The sequence below is a fragment of the Arachis ipaensis genome, chromosome B10, assembly GCF_059453495.1.
Source record: "Arachis ipaensis isolate K30076 ecotype BB chromosome B10, ASM5945349v1, whole genome shotgun sequence".
NCBI classification, from domain to species: domain Eukaryota; kingdom Viridiplantae; phylum Streptophyta; class Magnoliopsida; order Fabales; family Fabaceae; genus Arachis; species Arachis ipaensis.
In genome coordinates, this window is record NC_142435.1 from 6125113 (window position 1) to 6146114 (window position 21002).

General features: G+C 37.0%; 2 protein-coding genes across 12 annotated transcripts; both read left to right on the forward strand.

Moving 5' to 3' along the window:
- The first annotated feature begins 426 nt into the window (after nt 1-426).
- On the forward strand, nt 427-4091 carry LOC107621499 (receptor-like serine/threonine-protein kinase SD1-8). 11 transcript variants are annotated; one of them, XM_016323520.3, is made up of 7 exons: nt 427-1865; nt 2168-2296; nt 2381-2568; nt 2686-2896; nt 3003-3240; nt 3332-3482; nt 3583-4091. In XM_016323520.3, the coding sequence occupies exons 1-7, from the start codon at nt 590-592 to the stop codon at nt 3892-3894; spliced, it is 2505 nt and encodes an 834-aa protein (XP_016179006.1). In that variant the 5' UTR covers nt 427-589; the 3' UTR covers nt 3895-4091. The 11 variants fall into 11 exon arrangements, with proteins under 11 accessions (XP_016179006.1, XP_088360611.1, XP_088360653.1 ...); XM_088504485.1 differs by having other exon boundaries at nt 484-1865; nt 2991-3240; XM_088504476.1 differs by having other exon boundaries at nt 517-1865; nt 2369-2568; nt 2991-3240.
- A 4405-nt stretch (nt 4092-8496) lies between these two features.
- Nucleotides 8497-12006, forward strand: LOC107621495 (receptor-like serine/threonine-protein kinase SD1-8). Its single transcript, XM_016323517.3, has 7 exons — nt 8497-9937; nt 10043-10171; nt 10281-10480; nt 10616-10826; nt 10938-11178; nt 11265-11415; nt 11509-12006. The coding sequence occupies exons 1-7, from the start codon at nt 8659-8661 to the stop codon at nt 11818-11820; spliced, it is 2523 nt and encodes an 840-aa protein (XP_016179003.2). The 5' UTR covers nt 8497-8658; the 3' UTR covers nt 11821-12006.
- The last annotated feature ends 8996 nt before the right edge of the window (nt 12007-21002 follow it).

Sequence of the window (21002 nt, forward strand, 5' to 3'; positions counted from 1 at the left end):
ATTGATATAATAATTATTTATATGTAATTATGCTATATATGTATTGGAATTGGCTAACAAAATCAACTACCAATATAAAATATATATTGAAATATAAATACATATTAAAAATAAATTAAATTATACATATATTTAAAAATAAATATATTAGTAATTGATTTTAACAACTAATAAAAAAATATTAAAAAATTAATAAATTTTATAATTTATATCTATTAATTAATTATTATTAATATTTTTGAGATAAAATTATATTTAATAATATAAAATTATTTATTTTCTTTTGAATTAAGTAGGGCCAAATTTTAATAAATCTGATGGCATAAACTTTCTCTTTTGAATATACTAATATAAGAATTGAGTAGCATCATCAAGTGATAATAATAATAATTAACTTTTGAAATATGGGAAACTCGCTAACCCTTTGTTCAAAAGTCAAAACACATGTTCAAAAGGAAAATGGGATGCCGGTCAGTTTGTTCTGCTCTTCTTAGCTTGATAAATAATTTAAAGGCACTGAGCTTGTTCTATTATAATACCCTCTAAACTCACAACAACAATCACACACTACTCTTGACCTTCCGCAAACATGAGAATCTTCTTCACTCATCTTATTGACTACATCATCATTGTTATTGGTTTCTTCTTCATCACTCCATCAACCTCTTTCGATACTTTAACCGGAACACAAATCCTCAGAACCAACCAAACGCTATTGTCACAAAACCAATCCTTCGTGCTGGGCTTCTTCAGAGGTTCCAACACCAACTATTACCTCGGAATATGGTACAACAACATCAATCCTCAAACAATAGTTTGGGTTGCAAACAGGGACAACCCTATTGAAACCTCCACAGGCTATCTCAAGATTGGAGACAATGGAAACTTTGTCCTCCTCAATTCATCCGGGAACCCTGCATGGTCCTCCAACCAAACCCACGCCAAGAATCCAGTTCTCCAGCTCCTTGATACCGGTAACCTTGTTCTCAAAGATTCATCAGACAAGACCAATAATAACTACTTATGGCAGAGCTTCGAGTACCCAACGGATACCTTGTTACCAGGGATGAAGGTCGGTTGGAACTTGGACACAGGAACAGAGAAGCACTTAACATCATGGAAGGTCACAGGTGAAGACCCTTCAAGCGGGGACTACACTTTGAAGATAGATTACCATGGTTTATATGAGACTCTCCTCAGGAGAAACCAAACTATAATATGCCGAAGTGGTCCTTGGAATGGTGAGAGATTCAGTGGGAACCCGGCGATGAAAGACAACACCGATGGTCTCAAGTTCAATTTCACTTATGATGATCATGGTGCGTGGTACTCTTTTTCCGTTACAAGACCTTCCTTGTCGAGGATAATTGTGACATCTGATTCTGATGGCGAGTTTCAACGCTACCTGTGGATACAAGGAAGATGGAACAAGTTCTGGTACAAACCGTCGGATCAATGCGACCATTACAGGGAGTGTGGTCCGTACGGAGTGTGTGACAATAATGCATCGCCGGTTTGCACATGTATGAAAGGGTTCAGCCCTAAGAACCCTCAGGCTTGGAATCTGAGAGATGGATCTGATGGGTGTGTGAGGAACACGGATTTGAATTGTTCCACTGACAAGTTCTTGCATCTTGAGAACATGAAGCTGCCGGAGACTAGCAGCGTGTTTATAAATAAGAGTATGACACTTGATGAATGTGGGAGTTTGTGTAAGAGGAATTGTTCATGCACTGCATATGCAAACATTGATATCACAAACGGAGGAAGTGGCTGTATTATGTGGATTGGTCAACTCTTTGACATGAGTGTCTACCGTACGGATGGCCAAGATCTCTATGTCAGATTGGCTGCAGCTGATATAGGTATCTCTCTATTTGAACACTAATTCAATATTGAATTTTAATTGGTTTTAATTGACTTTTCAATGAGGGGAGTTTTAAGTTTTTTATCCAATAACTATATTGAAATTATTACAAAGTGCCTAATTAAGTCCTTTGGTTTCAAAATAATTCAACCGTCTAAATAATCACATATAATTGTTATAACATGAATATTAAATAGTAGTGGTTATGCACATTTTTGCTAAGATGATGATATTGCAAGTTCCTTCCTTATTGATTAAGTATTTAAGGGAGTTCTTTCCGATTAATTTGGTGACACACAGGATCTACTAACTCCAACAAGAATCATAGAGTAGTACAGGCTATTAGCATCACACTTACTGCACTTGTTTTAGTTTTTGGATTGGTTGCTATTTGTTACTTATGGAAGAAGGGAAAACAAAGATCTAGAGGTAATGTACAATAATTAATCTCTCTCATATGAATGTTTATGTATAGTATGGTACTGAATTGTATATCAATAGCTGCTATTTCAGGTTTTGTCCACAGAAATCATGATTGGTTAATGAATGAGGTGGTGCCTTCTAGAAGATACTTGGGTGATGAAAGGAACATGGATGATCTAGAGTTGCCAATGTTTGATTTTGATACCTTAATGATGGCTACGAACAATTTCTCTCAAGATAATAAACTTGGAGAAGGAGGCTTCGGTAGTGTTTATAGGGTAAGTTGTTTTAATACTTTATGCATAGCTGCCATCATCACTAAAATTAAGTCTCAAATCATAACATAAACACACTTATATATACACACTAACAGATCGTGCATATGGTATAATCAGGGCAGATTGATTGAAGGCCAAGAAATTGCTGTGAAAAGATTGTCAGAAGACTCTGGACAAGGAATTGAAGAATTTAAAAATGAAGTCAAATCAATTGTCAAGCTGCAACACCGAAATCTTGTTCGGTTGCTTGGTTGCTGCATTAAGAAAAATGAGAAGATGTTGGTGTATGAATATATGGAAAATAGAGGCCTTGATTCCATTTTGTTTGGTAACTTGCATTATTTATTTCAATATTTTCCTTTTCTAATTATTATGTATACTTGTTTTGTTTGTTAACCGTAGTTTTTACTCATTAATAATAGCTAATGTTGCAGACAAATCAAAAAGATCATTGCTTGATTGGGAAAAGCGTTACAATATTATATATGGGATAGCAAGAGGACTTCTTTATTTGCATCAAGATTCAAGATTTCGAATTATTCATAGAGATCTCAAGACAAGTAACATATTATTAGATAACGAAATGAATCCAAAGATATCAGACTTTGGATTAGCTAGAATTCTTAACAAAGATCAAATCCAAGCAAAAACATTAAGAATTGTTGGAACATAGTGAGTATAACATGATCATTCATCATAGTATTACTTGAAAAACTAAATACGATGGCTTCATTTTTAATTTACGAGCTTTACTATTTTGCAGTGGTTATATGTCTCCTGAATATGCTATGGACGGAAACTTTTCAGTAAAATCTGACGTTTTTAGCTTTGGAGTTATTGTATTGGAGATTATAACTGGAAAGAAGAATAGAGAATTTTATAGTGATGACGATGAATTGAATCTTTTGGGATATGTAGGCGAAAGAATTTTATCCTAAATCTAAATACTTCTTAGCTGAAAAATAATATTTTAAGTGATATATTATAATAATTGCACTATATATGTTCGTGCAGGTATGGAGGCATTGGCATGAAGGAACTGTATTAACACTGATTGATCCATCTATTGGCAATTCATACACAGAATCTAAAGTTATAAGGTGCATACATATTGGTCTCTTATGTGTTCAAGAATGTGCAGAAGATAGACCAACAATGTCTTCAGTAGTCTTAATGTTGAGCAGTGAAGCTCTGTCAATGCCATCTCCTAAGAACCCTGGATTTTCCATTAAAAAAAACCATTTAAACATAGATTTATCTCCAAGCAAACAAGATATAACATGGAGTGTAAATCAAGTCACTATCACAATGTTAGATGGTAGATAGTTAAAGAAAAATGACATTATCCATTATTTTTGTATATATTCTTGATGGTAATTAGTGGCTAAGAGAATAGAGAGTTGAATCTTAGTCTTATTTTTTTTTTTTGCTGTATATTACTTTTTGCTTTTTTTAAATAGCTTCAGGAGATATTTCTGCTTTTTGTCTCATAATCAATCAAGAAACATTTTCTTTTTGTCTCGTAATCGATTAGGAGATATTTTTCAATTTTGTCTCCAGTGTAATAAAAACAGAATAGAAGTAGAAGAGAGAGATATAATCACACCCAGAAGTATCCTGATTCAGCTGCTAAGTGCAATGCAGCCTACATCTAGTCTTCATCACTACAGTGACGGAATTTCACTATAATCATCATATTACATACACCAATTCTTCCCTAGGAACTATCCATTCCTATCTGGGACAAATCCAGATTCTATCCCCAAATCTGAACTTGACTTAGACACCTACCAAGCTTTTAACCGCAAAGTGCTAACCCAACTTATAAGGGAATCCCCACAGGATCATGAAACACATCATACAGATGTACAAAGGAATTCTTAAACATCTATGGTTTTTTCTTTAATTTTGCTCTCTCTGCCTTTTTCCTCTCACTGGCTTTTTCTTACAAACCTCACTCTGTTTGCCTTTTACCATGAGACTTAGACAGACAAAACTAAAGAAAACAAAATGAAACCCATTGAAGGAGAAGAACTCTGTTAGTTTAGGGTAACTATGAGAACTCTATGCTTACTCTCCTTATCTCAACCCTTGGCCGTTCACCCTTATTATAGAAGGGGAAGCTTCAAGGTTGAAACCGGTTCAACCAAGCCACCAACATCTTCTCCAACACATAGCCGGTTCGAACAGAGAGAGAAGAGAGGAAAAACCGAAAGCAAATCAACATGCATGTACCTCTCTCTCATCCCTTCTCATCAAGTTTTATCAATCTGAGCCTTTCATCTTGACTTTGTCCCCAAGAATGAATTCTGACCTTGATGAATCTTTGATCCTTGACAGCTCCTTCTTTTCTATATTTCCTTCTTCTTCTACGTAGCTTTACTAGCTACCTTCTGTCTTGGATGAACAAAGATGGAAACGAGCTTTACCACAGAGATCTTTTTTCTCTGACCGAGGCCGATTGCTTCTATTTTTTGTATGAAGATCTTGAAGCTTCTTCGTGAGATCTTGCCTTCAATGGCAAAGATCTTAGCCACACCATGCTTTGGATATTCCTTTTTCTTTACTGACCTTCTTCATCCTAACATTTTGCTTCTTCATAGCTTCACTGTATCTCTAATAACTTGCTCTTGCTATCTTCTTCTCTGACAATGAAATGACCGAAACAAAGAGAGAGAAGAAAGAAATAAACTTTCGAAGGAAGCAATGAATGATATTAAAACAAATTAATTCCTACTTCCATTTCCCTATGCATAAAGTAACGTGTGGAGCACTTAAGCAATTAAATCAATTTAAATTTTCTCTTTCAAGTTACCAATGCATAAGTTTATTTTAATTAAAATTTGAATTCCATATTCCATAGAAGTAGGTAACCAAATGGTGCAACAACAAATTGGACCCCTTTGTTTTATCATCACCGTATGGCTTCTTTGAGCCACTTTCTTCATTATTTGTTTTACCAAAATGGGCCTTAGGTTTGGGCTTATCTTCAATTCAAGTCTCAGCAACTTGGATCAAATTTGGCACAAAACAAATTAATTCATTTATCAATTTGGATTGATGTGACTTTTGGTCCAATAATCAAAATTTGCACACTAAACAAAATTCATTAGCCAAACCATTTGAAGCAAAAATTAAATTAACAATTTTTCTAATTAACATTTTTAATTATGTTTGATCATCACAATAATTTCAAGTTTTCCAAACTCATCAATTCTCATAATCATAAAAAATAGAAAAAAGAATTTTTATTTAAGCTATTTAAGCTACGGCAGATTTTATTCTTTAATCAAGTTAAAAATTAAATTTGGATGATTAAACCTGAATATAATAAACTTGGATGCAATATTTCGCATACAATAAAGGAAATTAGAGGTGCATGACTACCCCAATGATTTAAGGCTGTATTTGGTTTATGAATGGACTGAGACATAGACATAAATACATAAACATTAAAGACATAAATACAATAAGACACAAAATTTTTAAGTTGTTTAGTAATTAAATACAGAGACACAACAATAAATTACAATCATATAAAATTTTAAAATTATCCTTATAACAAATACTACCACCCTATTTTTTCTCCACTATTATCTAAATCACCACCACCACCACTTCTCTGTTACCAATAATAACTCTTAAATTAATAAAAAAAATTAATCAAAATAGAACGACACAGATATAATAAATATCGATCAAGATTCAATTAAATAAAAAATTAAATATATAATTTTTTTCTGTAAAAAAAAAAATCAAGGGAGGAGATGAAGTTGAAAACAGGGGTGGAAGTAGAAAAACAGATTTGGCAGGGTGCAAAGGTTGAGGCATTTTTGGTAGAGGCAGCGCACTGATTCTGGCTGAAGTGGCTGCATTGGCGGTTCTGCAATTCCAGGTAGTAGCAGTGGTGGTTCTGGCAAAGCTGGCGACAATGGTAGTTCAAGCAAAGGCGAAGAGTAGAGTTCTGCGATTCTGGGAGAGGCAGCGGTGGCGGATCTCGAAAAGGCACGAACAGTTTGATCTACTAAATTGGGAGAGGAAGCAGTAGCAAATCTGATAGAGACAGTGGTAGTGACGGCTTTGTGATTTTGGAAGAGGCAACGGCGGCGGTTCCGGTAGAGGAGGCGGCAATGATTTTGGAGGAGGAGCGGCAGCGATTTTGGCAGAAGAGCAACAATGATTCTTGTAGAGGCATGGATTCAGGAAGATAAAATGGTTTGGAAGAGAAGAAAGATGAAGAAGATGACAATGTAGAAGTGAAAAGGGATAAAGTAGGGAAGAGGGTAGATTTAGGAATTTTTTAAATTGACTAGGGATAAAATTGTCCAAACATTTTATTATGAATCTGTGTCCACTTTTAAAATTCGTGTCTCACACTTTTGAAGAGACACAAATTACATGTCTCTAATGTGTAAGTGTGTGTAATCGTGTCCTTCATAAACTTATGTCTTATGAAACAAACGCTATACGTGTACCACCGTGTCCATATCTCTGGTAGGCATAGACAGCAAACAAACGCTGTCTAAGAGCAAGTTCAATGCATGAGACCCAATTTTACTTTTTCTGACACTAAGAGGTCCTAGCCGTTGGAGCAAGAGAAGAGAAGGTTCCACACAGATTTCTAGAGGAACCAGGCCCTCTGAAGAGGGACTCTGAGAAGCCAATAATAACTTGCCAAATGGCAAGTTATTATTTAAATAAATAATTATATTAAATATTGATATTTTTATTTAATTAATAATTTATATTAATTATTTAACTAATAATTAATTAAGTAATTAAATTATAATTAATTTATTAATAATTATAATAATTTAATTAGATTAAATAATTAAATTTTTATTTAATTAATAATTTATATTAATTATTTATATTTATATTATTATATTAAATTAGCCGTTGCAAAATTAGTCGTTGTAAAATTAGCCGTTAGAAATTAGACGTTACTATGTTACCGTTATTATTAATACATTAATATTTTGTTACTCTATAGACAGCAGCATAGCATAGACAATTGAAAGAGGACTTGATTGAACACATATGGCAATTTCACAATGCTTGTCGTCAACTATAGAATTTAATTATGTTTTTCTTTGTATTAAGTAATTTTACAAATTAGTGTAACCCCGAATTATATATTGTGTATTATTGTTATATATGAATTTATTTAATATTAATATCTTTTAATAGTGAATTATTTTTAAATTTAAATATTTAAATTACATTATTAAAAAAATTAATTACATTAATTTCAAGTATTTTAATTAATTAATTAAGTGGGACCATAACAAGGACTAAAGTTAGTTCCTCCTAATGGAGAAGAGAGAGATGTTTTGAGTTCCTATTTATTATTTATGACGCAAAAATTGATGTGAATTTACTTTTGGTAGGCCATAAACAAGAACTGTGATGAGTTCCTACTGGAAACAAACGCTGTATGCATACCACCGTATCTGGTAGACATAAACAACAAACAAACACTGCCTAAAGGACAATGGTGGAACTTTCATCATAAACAATGGGGTTATGACCTTCCAATTTTTTTATAAATAAATAATAAAATTAGTTTAAAGAATTTGATTATCTCAGGTGGTCATATCCCTTCAAGTTCTGCCATTCATTAAGGATAGGGTCTTAATAACTTTGTACTTGTACTACTTTTAGTAAATTCTTTAATATTCAATCCCTAATAAATTTATTTCTTTTGTTATACTTTTTTTTGGTTATTTTAGGAAGCTTCTTTGATAATTCATCATTTATCTGTGTTAAGTGTTTTAATTCAGCATATTAAGCTTCCTACTTGGAATGGTCCAAGTTTCACCACCGTTTCTGTCAACGTATCACAGCTTGGGTTCTTTGAATTACCCTTTGAATATACTATATCTCTCATATATAATATGGGAAACGTTTACCATATGTTCAAAAGTCAATACACATTTATGAAGAGGCAAGTGGATGCGGGTCAGCTTAGCTTGTTCTGCTCTTCCTTGATGCACAATTCTGTCAAGAAATTCATGAAAAGTAAAAAAAACTTGGCTTCTTCTATATTACCCTCCAACAATCACAAACTACTCTTAACTTTTCGCCATCATGAGAGTCTTCTTCACTCACCTTAACTACCTCTTCATCTTTGTTATTAGCTTCTTCTTCATCACTCCATCAACCGCTTCTGATACTTTAACCGGCACACAAATCCTCACAACAAACCAAACGCTATTATCACAAAACCGATCCTTCGTGCTGGGCTTCTTCAGAGATTCCAACACCAACTATTACCTCGGAATATGGTACAACAACATCAGTCCTCAAACAATAGTTTGGACTGCAAACAGAGACAACCCCATCGACAATAGTTCAGGCTATCTCAAGATCGGAGACAACGGAAGCTTTGTCCTCCTCAATTCATCCGGTAGCCCCGCATGGTCCTCCAATCAAACCAACTCCAAGAATCCAGTTCTCCAGCTCCTCGATACAGGTAACCTTGTTCTCAAGGATTCATCAGACAAGACCAATAATAACTACTTATGGCAGAGCTTCGATTACCCAACGGATACCTTGTTACCGGGGATGAAGGTCGGTTGGAACCTGAATACAGGAACGGAGAAGTACTTAACATCATGGAAGGTCGAAGGTGAAGACCCTTCAAGCGGTGACTACACTTTGAAGATAGATTACCATGGTTTACCTGAGGGCTTCCTCAGGAGAAACCAAACTATAACATACCGAACTGGTCCTTGGAATGGTGAGAGATTCAGTGGGATCCCAGGGATGAAAGACGACACCAATGATCTCAGGTACAATTTCTCTTATGATGAGCATGGGGTGTGGTTCTCTTTCTCCGTTACAGAACCTTCCTTGTTGTCGAGGATAATTCTGTCACCTGATTCTGATGGCCAGTATCAACGCTACATGTGGATACAAGGAAGATGGAACAAGTTCTCCTACGCACCAAAGGATCAATGCGATTACTATGGAGTGTGTGGTTCGTATGGAGTTTGTGACAGTAATGCTTCGCCGGTATGCTCTTGTATTCAGGGGTTCAGACCAAAGAACCAGGAAGCTTGGAACTTGAGAGATGGATCTGATGGGTGTGTGAGGAACACGGGTTTGAATTGTTCGACTGACAAGTTCTTGCAACTTGAGCACATGAAGCTGCCGGATACAACGAACGTGTTTGTGAATAAGAGTATGACACTTGATGAATGTGGGAGTTTGTGCAAGAGGAATTGTTCATGCACTGCATATGCAAACATTGATATCAGAAATGGAGGAAGTGGCTGTGTTATGTGGGTTGGCCAACTCTTTGACATGAATGTCCACCGTACAGACGGTCAAGATCTCTATGTCAGATTGGCAGCTGCTGATATAGGTACTGTCTAATTGATCAAGTGGTTGCACATTTTGCTATGATGATGATATTGCAGGTTCCTTTATTGATTAAGTAGTTCTTTCTGATCAATTTAGTGACACACAGGATCTACTAGCTCCAACAAGAATCATAGAGCGGTTCTGGCTATTGGCATCACACTTTGTGCACTTGTTTTAGTTTTGGGATTGGTTGCTATTTGTTACTTAAGGAAGAAGAGACAACAAAGTTCTAGAGGTAATGTATAATAACCTTCCCCATATGTCTCTTTATATAGTCTAGTACAGTAGTGTATATGGTTTTTGTGCTGCATAAATAAATAATTTACCTTGGTTATTATCAATAGCCGCTATTCCAGGTTTTGTCCACAGAAGTCATGATAGTTTGATGAATGAGGTGGTGTCTTCTAGAGGATACTTAGGTGATGAAAGGAACATGGATGATATAGAGCTGCCATTGTTTGATTGTGATACCTTAACAATGGCTACAAACAATTTCTCTCAAGATAATAAACTTGGAGAAGGAGGCTTCGGTAGTGTTTATATGGTAACTTGTTTTAATACTTTAATTTGTACATAGCTGCCATCGTTACTAAAATTAAATATCAGATCATAATGTAAACGTACTTATGTATTATGTGTATATACACTAACGAACAAATCGTGCCTATAATAATACTAGGGTAGATTGATTGAAGGTCAAAAAATTGCTGTGAAGAGATTATCAAAATATTCTGGACAAGGAATTGAGGAGTTTAAGAATGAAGTCAAGCTAATTGCCAAACTCCAACATCGAAATCTTGTTCGATTGCTTGGTTGCTGTATTGAAAATGATGAAAAGATGTTGGTGTATGAGTATATGGAAAATAGAGGCCTTGATTCCATTTTGTTTGGTAACTTGCATTATTTATTTCAGTATATTGAATGTTCAGTTTTTTTTTTTTTAATTATCATATACATTTGTTTTACTTGTTATCCTTAACTTTTACATAACAATGTTGCAGACAAATCAGAAAGTAGATTTTTGCTTGACTGGGAAAGGCGTTTTAATATCATATATGGAATAGCAAGAGGACTTCTTTATTTGCATCAAGATTCAAGATTTCGAATTATTCATAGAGATCTTAAGATAAGTAACATATTACTAGATAGTGAAATGATTCCCAAGATATCAGATTTTGGAATGGCAAGAATATTTGACAAAGATCAAACACAAGCAAAAACATTAAGAGTTGTTGGAACATAGTGAGTATACCATAATAATTTACTAGTTTTTTGAAAAACCAGATATGTGGCTTCATTTTTAATTTATGCATATTTTTATTTTGCAGTGGTTATATGTCTCCTGAATATGCTATGGATGGAAACTTTTCAGTAAAATCTGATGTTTTTAGTTTTGGTGTTATGGTATTGGAGATCATAACTGGAAAGAAGAACAGAGAGTTTTACAGTGATAACAATGAATTGAATCTTCTGGGAAATGTAGGTGAAAAAATTCTCTTTAATAAGAGTACTTAACTGAAAAAATAAACACTATGATCGCTATATTATAATGATTACTATATGTTCTTTTAGGTATGGAGACATTGGCATGAAGGAACTGCATTGACACTTCTTGACCCATCAATCTGCAATTCATACACAGAAGCTGAAGTTGTAAGATGCATACATATTGGGCTCTTATGTGTCCAAGAACATGCAGAAGATAGACCAACAATGTCTTCAGTGATCTTAATGTTAAGTAGTGAAACTCCATCTTTGCCAAATCCTAAAACTCCTGGATTTTCCATAAAGAAAAATCATCCAAACACTGAGTCATCTTCAAGTAAGAATGATGAAACATGGAGCGTAAATCAAGTTACAGTCACAACGTTAGATGCTAGGTAGTTAAAGAAGAATGATGACATCATTCACTATTTTTGTATATATTCTCAGAAACTAAAAAAAAAAGACAAATTCTACTCCTATATATTTAAGCTGTAGCCTTTTTTATTCTTTAATCAAGTTAAATTTGATTAGCTAATAAATCTTTTAGTAAAAAAAATGATGATTCCATCAGAATACAGAGACAAACTTATAGCTTCTATTTTGATATCTATCTACTTTGGTCTTGTTTGGTGTAGCACGTAAGAAGAGAGAACTTCATTATTGAAAGAAAAAGAAGACAGACATACACAACATAGTTGAGGAAGATTATAAGGTGTTTTAACAGCATTGATCTTTATTATATTAAATTATCAATGTTGATCAAACATTTGATAGTTTTCTCATAGTTTAATAATATAAGCCGCCTACTTATATGTAACAATCCCAAACCTCCAATGATTCATAAAATCCTACCTTAATGCAACAGTTCGCATATAATTAAGCAAATTAAAGGGTGCAGAGTCACTGCAGACTACCTCTACTTTATGCAATTGTATTAAGGACAGAACCTTACCATAAAATCAACCTACATGGAACAAAATTAGTTGTTGTCGGGTGAATTCTAAATAATGCTCATTAACATAAGAAGGAGAAAATTAGTTGCATTAAGTGAAAAATGCCCTAAATTGAGGAAATCAAAATCCTCTTTCTATAATCTTATTAGATGCATGCAGTAATTTATTAATCTGTGATAGACTTTTCAATAAAATTTTAATCAATAAATTAGTATTTAATATGTAAAATTAAAAGATATAATAAACAAATTCTAATAATACTATTAATATATAATTTTTTTTAAATTGTAATTGTAAAAGTAATGCCAATTATATAATATTTTTTGTTTTTTATTATAAAAAGAAATATAATGCGAACAAATATAAAATCACCTACCAAATAAAGTTAACATATAGATTCCAATCGATCTGTGTATAGTGACAAGATAATATAGTTAATGTTCTTACCTGCCTGAGCCGAAGTATAAGTCGTCCTTCTGATAAGGTCGGCAAGCTTCTCAGGCGCAATCCAGTCTTCGTCAGCCAAGGAAGAGTGGGAGAGGTGGGTACCTGCAAAGGCACTCCGACGCTCAAGTCAATAAGAGAATATGTATGAAGACTTTTTCTTAGAGAGATTGCATACCTCTTTTGTTCCTGTTTCTTGCTTTTATATTTGTTCGGATAGGGATGACCGTTTTATCTAGGTCGTAACGTCTGGGGGGTGAATTAATCATATGTCCGACGTTATGGAGATAAATGCCGATCATTGCGAATGCTCGGCCATTATTGTGGGTGCGTTACCGAGCTATAATTCATAACCGATTTTACTGGTCATATCACAGCCCCCAAGCTTAGCCTGGCTTTGAGGAGACGGGTTGAGCTTTTTGCCGAGTTATAGCTCGGTGTATGGAGCCCCCAGTTCAACGTGGCTCACTCAGTAGTATTCTATATAAATAGAGAAGTGTGAATTTATTATGAAACGGTTTGTTTCATTGGGCCTTGTGTGCAGTAATTATTATGACTGGGTTCAATTTCCCAAGTTGCTCCATAACCGTTCTAAGTGGTTTTGGGTAAACGGTGTAGATTAATTTATGGAAATGAAAAGTTCATTTAATTAGTGGCTTAGGATGAAGGTTGGTTCCTTTGCCATTTTGTTTAAGTGGGAAGCATCAGATATTCATAGAGGCATGAGTACCAGAGGTTAGTAAACCTTCTTTACCCCTACTATTGCTAATCTTTCACTGGGAATGGGTGATAAAAAGAAAAAATTACTTCCCCAAGTTGAAAACGGTGAGGATTATAGCTGGGTTGACAGAGATGTTCACATTCGGGATTCCTTGTTTTCTGATATTGAGAGTGTCAATAGGGTGAATCTGGGTAGGATAGTTAGGGCTGGCTTTCGGTTGGAACTGCTGCCATGCAGTCGGTCTGATCGTGTTTTTCCTAGAAAAAATGATTTTCAAAGTTTTTATATGTATAGTTGTGTCATGGAGGAGTTGCGAGTGAAGCTTCCGTTTACCAGTTTCGAGTGTAATGTGTTGAAACAAATGAATTGCGCTCCATCTCAAATACACCCAAATGGCTGGACTTTTATCAGGTGTTTTCAAGCTTTGATGGATTTTCTTGAAATTGAAGCGGATTTAGAACTGTTTTTCTGTTTATTTCAAGCTAAAGGGGTATGGAAAGGTCTCTGGATTAATCTGAATAGTACACCGAGTTTTTCTGTTTTCAAGCTTTATAAATCTTCGTTTAAAGATTTCAAAGAAATGTTTCTGAAAGTAAAATCGGTTGATGAGGAATTCCCGTTTTATATTGACGAACATTTGGGAGAAAAATTTTCCATGTACTGGTGTTGCCATCCGCAACACATACTGGGTCCCGAGCTCATAAACAGTCGAAATGAATGTATAATTTCGTTTCTGATAGAGATGGTTGATAAAGGTGGTTTAATCTCGGTTTCTAATCTGCTTCCTTGGGAAGAAGATAAGAGTTCTGTAATAAAATATTTTGGTAAGAAGTTGAAAAGACTGTTTGTTTGGTTGTAAGATTTTTTGGTGAATTAACCAAATAATGTTTCAATGTTGCAGCTGGCAATTTTCCCGGGGTGACTGCATCTAGTTTAAGGTCTCGATTTAAAAGCAAAAACTTTGAGGGATCGTCGTCAAATCAAGACAAGGCTGACGGAGGTGCCGAAGTTAATCAGCCCCTGCCGAGAAAGAAGGCGATTGTTTTTAAGAAGAGGAAGTCAGAGTCAGCCTTGCCAGAAGATGTACAGGGTAAGGACGAAAGTGTTCAGCTGGAAGATTTATCAAACTTTTTAACGAAGCAGGAGAGGTTACACCTATTTGAAGAAGAAGGGGAGAGTTCATCAATGTGGAACAAGAAGTTTCCTTTCAACATTGTGGCTGATGAAGTCGTTCAGACTGTGACAGATGTTAGGCGAGTGGAGGAGGTTGGGGATATAGGGGTTGATCAGTTTTTACAGGTTTGTTTTCTCTGTTTTGTTGTTTCTTTTTTTTTTTTTAAAAGTGTGCTTTAGGGCTGAACATTGTTCTGTGAATACTAGGTACTAGGGTTTCGGCTAGCTAGCATTGGGCGGAGTCAGGAGAAGAAACATAAGAAGTCGATTGGTGAGGCTTCCCGAGTTCCCGAGCTAAAGGAGCAACTTTTGCTGAAGGAAACGAATGTTAGTGATTTGAAAAAAAAAGTTATCTGAGGTTGAGACTGAGTTGAAAGTAGGAAAAGAATGCCATGAAGAGATTTGTGGTTTGTTGAAGAAAAAAGAAAAGGACTTGACAAGTTTGAGCGATCAAATGATCGAGGTATCGGCGAGGATGAAAGAGCTTGAGAGTCGTAAGGAAGGGGATATTTTGGATGCTTTCGCTGAGGGGTTTCAACGAGCTGTTAATCAAGCAAGGTTTTTGTTTCCGGATGAAGATTTTTCGGCTATGGATCCCGGCAAGATAATTCGGGATGGTAAACTCGTTGACGACGAAGAGACTGGTGAGGAGGGAGATGACAACTTGGGTGACTGATATTTTCTTTGCTTTAGTAACTTTGTTTTTTGTTGCGTATCTGAAAGGTTGAACTGTTCGAAGTAAGAATTTGTTTTCTTTTGCTGAACATTAGTATTTTGTACTTAAGTACTTTATTTCTGAAAAACTTCTTTGATTAGGGTTGTCTGTTTCCCAATCATGTATTTTGTTGCCCTTAAATGGCTTGAATGACAGTTATAGTTATGGTATTTGCGCATTCGTATGATAGTAATGCGACTTTAGATATCATCGGTTTCCCCTTTAAAGGAGTGTAACATTGTCCGGAATAAGTCCCTTTTGGGAAATGAGTGATCTGCTTAATATGTATGAAATAAGATAAAAATTACATTGCATAGTTAGCAGTACCTGTGAAAGATGTTAATTGTTCAAGGTAAGCCAGCCTCATGAAAACCTCCACGAGCAAAAACCCTTTGGGAAAAATTCTCATGGTAGGAAAAAGAGTACTGGTCTGCTGCTTTACTAACTGTAATATCGTTTTAGGGAGCCGACGTTCCATGTGCTAGGGAGTTTAGTGCCATTTAAGTCTTCCAACTTGTATGCACCTTTGCCGAGGACCTCAGATATTATGTATGGTCCATCCCACGCCGCTGCGAGTTTCCCATGGGAGGGAGGTGGGCGAGCTTGTTCTGTTTTTCTGAGTACTAAATCACCAGTGTTGAAGGATCTTGGGATCACCTTCTGCCCATATCGTCGGCTAAGTTGCTGCTGTAATGCTCGGTGCCGAATGGCTGCTGTTTCTCGTATTTATTCAATTAGATCGAGTTCTACTTGCCGAGCTTGATCATGTTCTTCAGTTAACGTCCGCATTGAACCCTGTGACACTTCTATAGGGATCATAGCTTCAGATCCATAGACCAAACGAAATGGGGTTTCCTTTGTTGTCGAATGAGCTGTAGTATTATATGCCCATAATACTTCTGGGACAAGCCCGCCCATAATCCTTTTGCACTGTCGAGCTTTTTTCGTAAAGCCTGGAGAATGACCTTATTAGCAGCTTCTGCTAACCCATTGGACTGTGGATGTTTGACCGAAGAAAAATGTTGCTTTATTTTTAGATTCTGCAAAAAAGCTTTAAAACTTTGGTCGATAAACTGGCGACCATTGTCAGTTGTAATGTGCCTTGGTATACCGAATCTGCATATTATGTTTTTCCAAACGAAGCTTATCATTTGTGATGATGTGATTTTTGCCAAAGGTTGTGCCTCGATCCATTTGGAAAAATAATCAATCGCAACTACCAAATATTTTACCTGTCTTGGAGCAGTGGGGAATGGTCCTAGAATATCGATTCCCCATTTGTCAAATGGCCAGCTTACCGTTGAATGATGAAGATGTTCTGCTGGTAGATGAATGGTCGGCGAATGCTTTTGACAATTATCGCATGTTCTGACCTTCTGTTTGCTATCCTCCCATATGGTCGGCCAGTAAAAGCCGGCTCGAAGAATTTTCTGTGACAGGCTTCGAGCTCCAGAGTGTATTCCACAAATGCCTTCGTGAGCCTCGGATAAGACAAGGTCGGCCTCTTCCCTGGTCAAACATTTTAACAAAGGTCGAGAGTATCCTCGCCTATACAGATTATCATTCAGCAATGTATAATAGGAGGCCTGTCTTCTGAATTTGCCTTCATTTTCAATGTCTTTCGGAATTGATCCAGAACGGAGGTACTGAATGTAAGGGTGTTGCCAATTATCTTTATTTATTATATTTAGAACATTAAGTGCCTCAATGCTCGGCGTGTCTAAAGTTGACTGTAAAAGAGTAGTGGTGTGGGCTTGTGTAGTTGCTAATTTTGACAAAATATCCGCCCTATGGTTTTCTTCCCTAGGTATGTAAATAATGTGGATTGTTGAAAAATTTTTTAGTAGTTGTTGGACAATATCCAAGTATTTCAATAAGATCGGATCTTTTGTTTGAAAACTGTGGTTCACCTGTTGAACGACTAATAATGAATCGCAGTAAACCTTTAAATTATCGATATGTAAATCGGTGGCTAACCTGAGCCCTGCTATAAGGGCTTCGTATTCGGACTGGTTATTGCTGGCCTTGAATGAGAATCGGAGGGAATGCTCGAGAACTATGCCATCCGAGCTTTCGAGTAGTATTCCAGCGCCAGCACCTTGAGGATTGGAAGCTCCGTCCTCTTGGCTGATACTGAATGTCGAATTCTGACAACTCAATTGCCCATTTAATTAGTCTTCCTGCCAGCTCGGGCTTCGAAAGAATCTGCCGTAAAGGTTGTCCCGTTCTGACGATGATCGTGTGACTCTGGAAATATGGTCGGAGGCGTCTTGATGAGAAGACTAAAGCTAAGGCGAGCTTTTCCAACCTTGGGTAACGAAGCTCGGCGTTCTGCAAGGACTTGCTCACAAAATAGACTGGCTGTTGGTTCTTATCTGTTTCTGTTATAAGAGCAGAACTAATGGCAACATCAGTAATAGACAAATATATGTATAATGGCTCGCTGGTCTTTGATTTTTGTAAAACAGGTGGTTTTGAAAGAAATTCTTTTAAGCCTTTGAAAACCATTTCGCAATTTTGGTTCCATTCAAAATGTTTTGCTTTCTTTTTTAAACATTGGAAAAAATATGAGGATTTTGGTGCTAAACATGGTAAAAATCTAGATAAAGCGGCTAAGCATCCTGTTAGCCTTTGAACCTCCTTTACTGTGGATGGACTTTGCATGGCGAGTATTGCTTGACACTTCTCTGGATTTGCTTCAATTCCTCGGCTAGTAAGGATGAATCCGAGGAACTTTCCTCCCTGAACTCCAAAGGCACACTTTTCTGGATTCAACCTCATATTGTATCGTCGGATTTGTCCGAAGATTTCGGTCAGGTCCTGGATATGAGAGTCGCCGAGCTTTGTCTTAGCGACCATATCATCAACGTAAACCTCTATATTTCGGCCTATTTGCTGCTGGAAGATCTTATTCATCAACCGTTGATAAGTGGCCCATGCATTCTTTAGACCAAAAGGCATAACATTATAGTAGTAATTACCATTCTCAGTTATGAAAGCCGTTTTTTCCTGGTCTGTTGAGTGCATAAGAATCTGGTTATAACCAGAATAGGCGTCCATAAAGCTTAAAGTACCGTAGCCACAAGAGTTATCAACCAGGGTATCAATACAAGGTAAAGGGTAAGCATCCTTAGGACATGCTTTATTTAAATCAGTAAAATCGACGCACATGCGCCACTTACCATTATGTTTTCTTACCATAACAACATTGGCCAGCCATGTTGTGAATCTAATTTCTCTGATGAAGTTGGCGTCAATGAGCTTTTTCACCTCGGCGATTGATGCTTGTCACTTTTCAGTGCCGAGGTTTCTTTTTTTCTGAGAGATCGGTCGAGCTGTTGGATTTAGTACCAATTTGTGTGTTATAACAGACGGATCTATTCCTGGCATATCAGCAGAGGTCCATGCGAATAGATCGGCATTCTCCTGTAGGAAGCTTGTAAGGTTTTTCTTGTCTTCTGTACTCATGGAAGTGCCCACAAAAGTAAACTTTAGTGGGTCATCATTTAGAGTAATCTTTGCTAACTCCTCATTTGGCATAGGCCGATCTTCGAAGTCAGCGCGGGGGTCAAGTTCGGCTGTTGTTATCTGTTCGGACTTTATGGAGTTGATATGTGACTGTCCGACTTTTTTGAATGGCTTTAAGCTCGTGTTGTAGCATTGCCGAGCTTCCTGGAGATCTCCGTGAATTGTGGCTATAACATTGTCCTGCACAGGAAACTTGACGCAAAGGTGAACAGTAGATACTATTGCAGCAAATTTATTTAAAAAGGGTCTGCCTAAAATGACATTATAGGGGCTAAAACAGTCGACTACAAGATACTGAATATCTTGTGTCTTATATAATGGTTGCTCACCGAGTGTGGTTTGTAACCACACTGATCCCAGTACAGGAACTCGTTCTCCTGAAAATCCGACCAGGTCTCCCAGGTATGGCTGCATAATATTGCTGCTCAGCTTCATCTTTTCGAAGGTGGTGAAAAATAAGACATCTGCACTGCTTCCTGGGTCGAGTAAGACTTTTCTTACTATCAGGTCCCCCAACTGAATGGAGATGACAACAGGGTCGTCTAGGTTTGTATCGACACCGTTAAAGTCGGTTGATCTGAAAGTCACCTCTGGGACATTCGTCAGTGGCCGAGGATTACTTGGGGTATCCGTCACTGCTAGCATGGCTCTGTAAGTGCGTTTTCGGGCCGAGCTTGTGTGTCCTCCTCCAGCGTAGCCCCTTGAAATACAGTTTATTATTCCTCTAGGTTGGGCCGGTACCTTTTCCTTTCCTTTTGAGGATGCGCCAGCTGTTGATGTATCGGGGGCGAGGCTAGTGTTTTTCTGGATATGCCCTGCAATAAATTTGTCTAGATGTCCCTGCCTTGCTAGTCGTTCAAGGAGATCTTTGGCAATGATACATTCATCGGTGGTGTGTCCGTGTTTCTGGTGAAAAGTGCAATACTTTGATCTGTCGACGCTTTTTGATTCTGGATAATTTCCGGCTTTGCGAGGAGGCTTAATTAGTTTGAAGTTCAATATCTCCTTCATAATATCGTCCCTTTTTGTGTTGAATTGAGTGTACGAGTCATAACGCGGGACCGGTTTAAATGATTTTTTGCTATCTCGGGGTTTATCGTCGTCTTTGCTTGTGGTTGATCTTTCTGTCCTCCTTGCTTGTCTGAGTTCTTCGACATCAATCTGACCTTTGGCCTTTTCACGAAACTTGGCCAAGGTTTTGGGCTTTGTCACAGCGATAGTTTCCTGAAATTTGCCAGGGCGGAGGCCGCTTTTTATGGTGTGGAGATGAACTTCTGGATGGAGGTCGGGAATCCTCATGGCGACCTTTGTAAAGCGGGTGATGTAATCCTTCAGGCTTTCTTGTGCTCCCTGCTTTATGGTCGTCAGATAGTCAGAATCGTGGAGATATATTGCGGATGCTGCAAAATGGTCTTCAAATTGGGCAGCCAACTCCTGAAAACGGGATATCGAATCTGCAGGCAAAGAACAAAACCAGTCAAGTGCAAGACCGTCTAAAAAAGATGGAAAACATCGACAAAGAATAGGATCGGATGCACCGTTAACAATCATAATAGATCGGAACTTCTTGACATGTTGCTTTGGGTCGCCCAATCCGTCATATGGGGTTAAAGTTGTCGGAAGAGTGAATTGTCTGGGGAGTTGGAAGTTCATTATATCTGCTGTAAATGGTCCCGCTGAGTTGTCCGGTTGTTCTTCCTCATTATCAGGCTGAGCCTCGTCATTCTGTTGATTTCCTCCGTTGTCGCTTTGTGGTGTCTCAGAAACATGAGTTCTTTCGTTGTTCTCGTTATCATGGTTATGGTGCTCTAAGCGAACTTGCACTAACTGCGCAATTTGGTTTTGCATTCTCTGGTTATCCTCCGCCATTCGCTGGTTTGCTTGTTGAAGCTCGGTCACCATCCTCAGAAGTTCGGATGGAGTGGGCGGGGGAGCATCAGCCATGAGAGCGCGTGAAGATTTTGGGGCTTACAACAAATGATGTTTCAAATGGTTCAGGCCCCACGGTGGGCGCCAATGTTCTTACCTGCCTGAGCCGAAGTATAAG

Coding starts and splice junctions, on each gene's coding strand:
- LOC107621499 (XM_088504476.1), top strand. CDS start 590: ATGAGAATCTTCTTCACTCATCTTATTGACTACATCATCATTGTTATT. Junction 1,866..2,167: donor ATTGGCTGCAGCTGATATAG/GTATCTCTCTAT, acceptor GGTGACACACAG/GATCTACTAACTCCAACAAG. Junction 2,569..2,685: donor GCTTCGGTAGTGTTTATAGG/GTAAGTTGTTTT, acceptor TGGTATAATCAG/GGCAGATTGATTGAAGGCCA.
- LOC107621495 (XM_016323517.3), top strand. CDS start 8,659: ATGAGAGTCTTCTTCACTCACCTTAACTACCTCTTCATCTTTGTTATT. Junction 10,481..10,615: donor GCTTCGGTAGTGTTTATATG/GTAACTTGTTTT, acceptor TAATAATACTAG/GGTAGATTGATTGAAGGTCA. Junction 11,179..11,264: donor TTAAGAGTTGTTGGAACATA/GTGAGTATACCA, acceptor TTTATTTTGCAG/TGGTTATATGTCTCCTGAAT.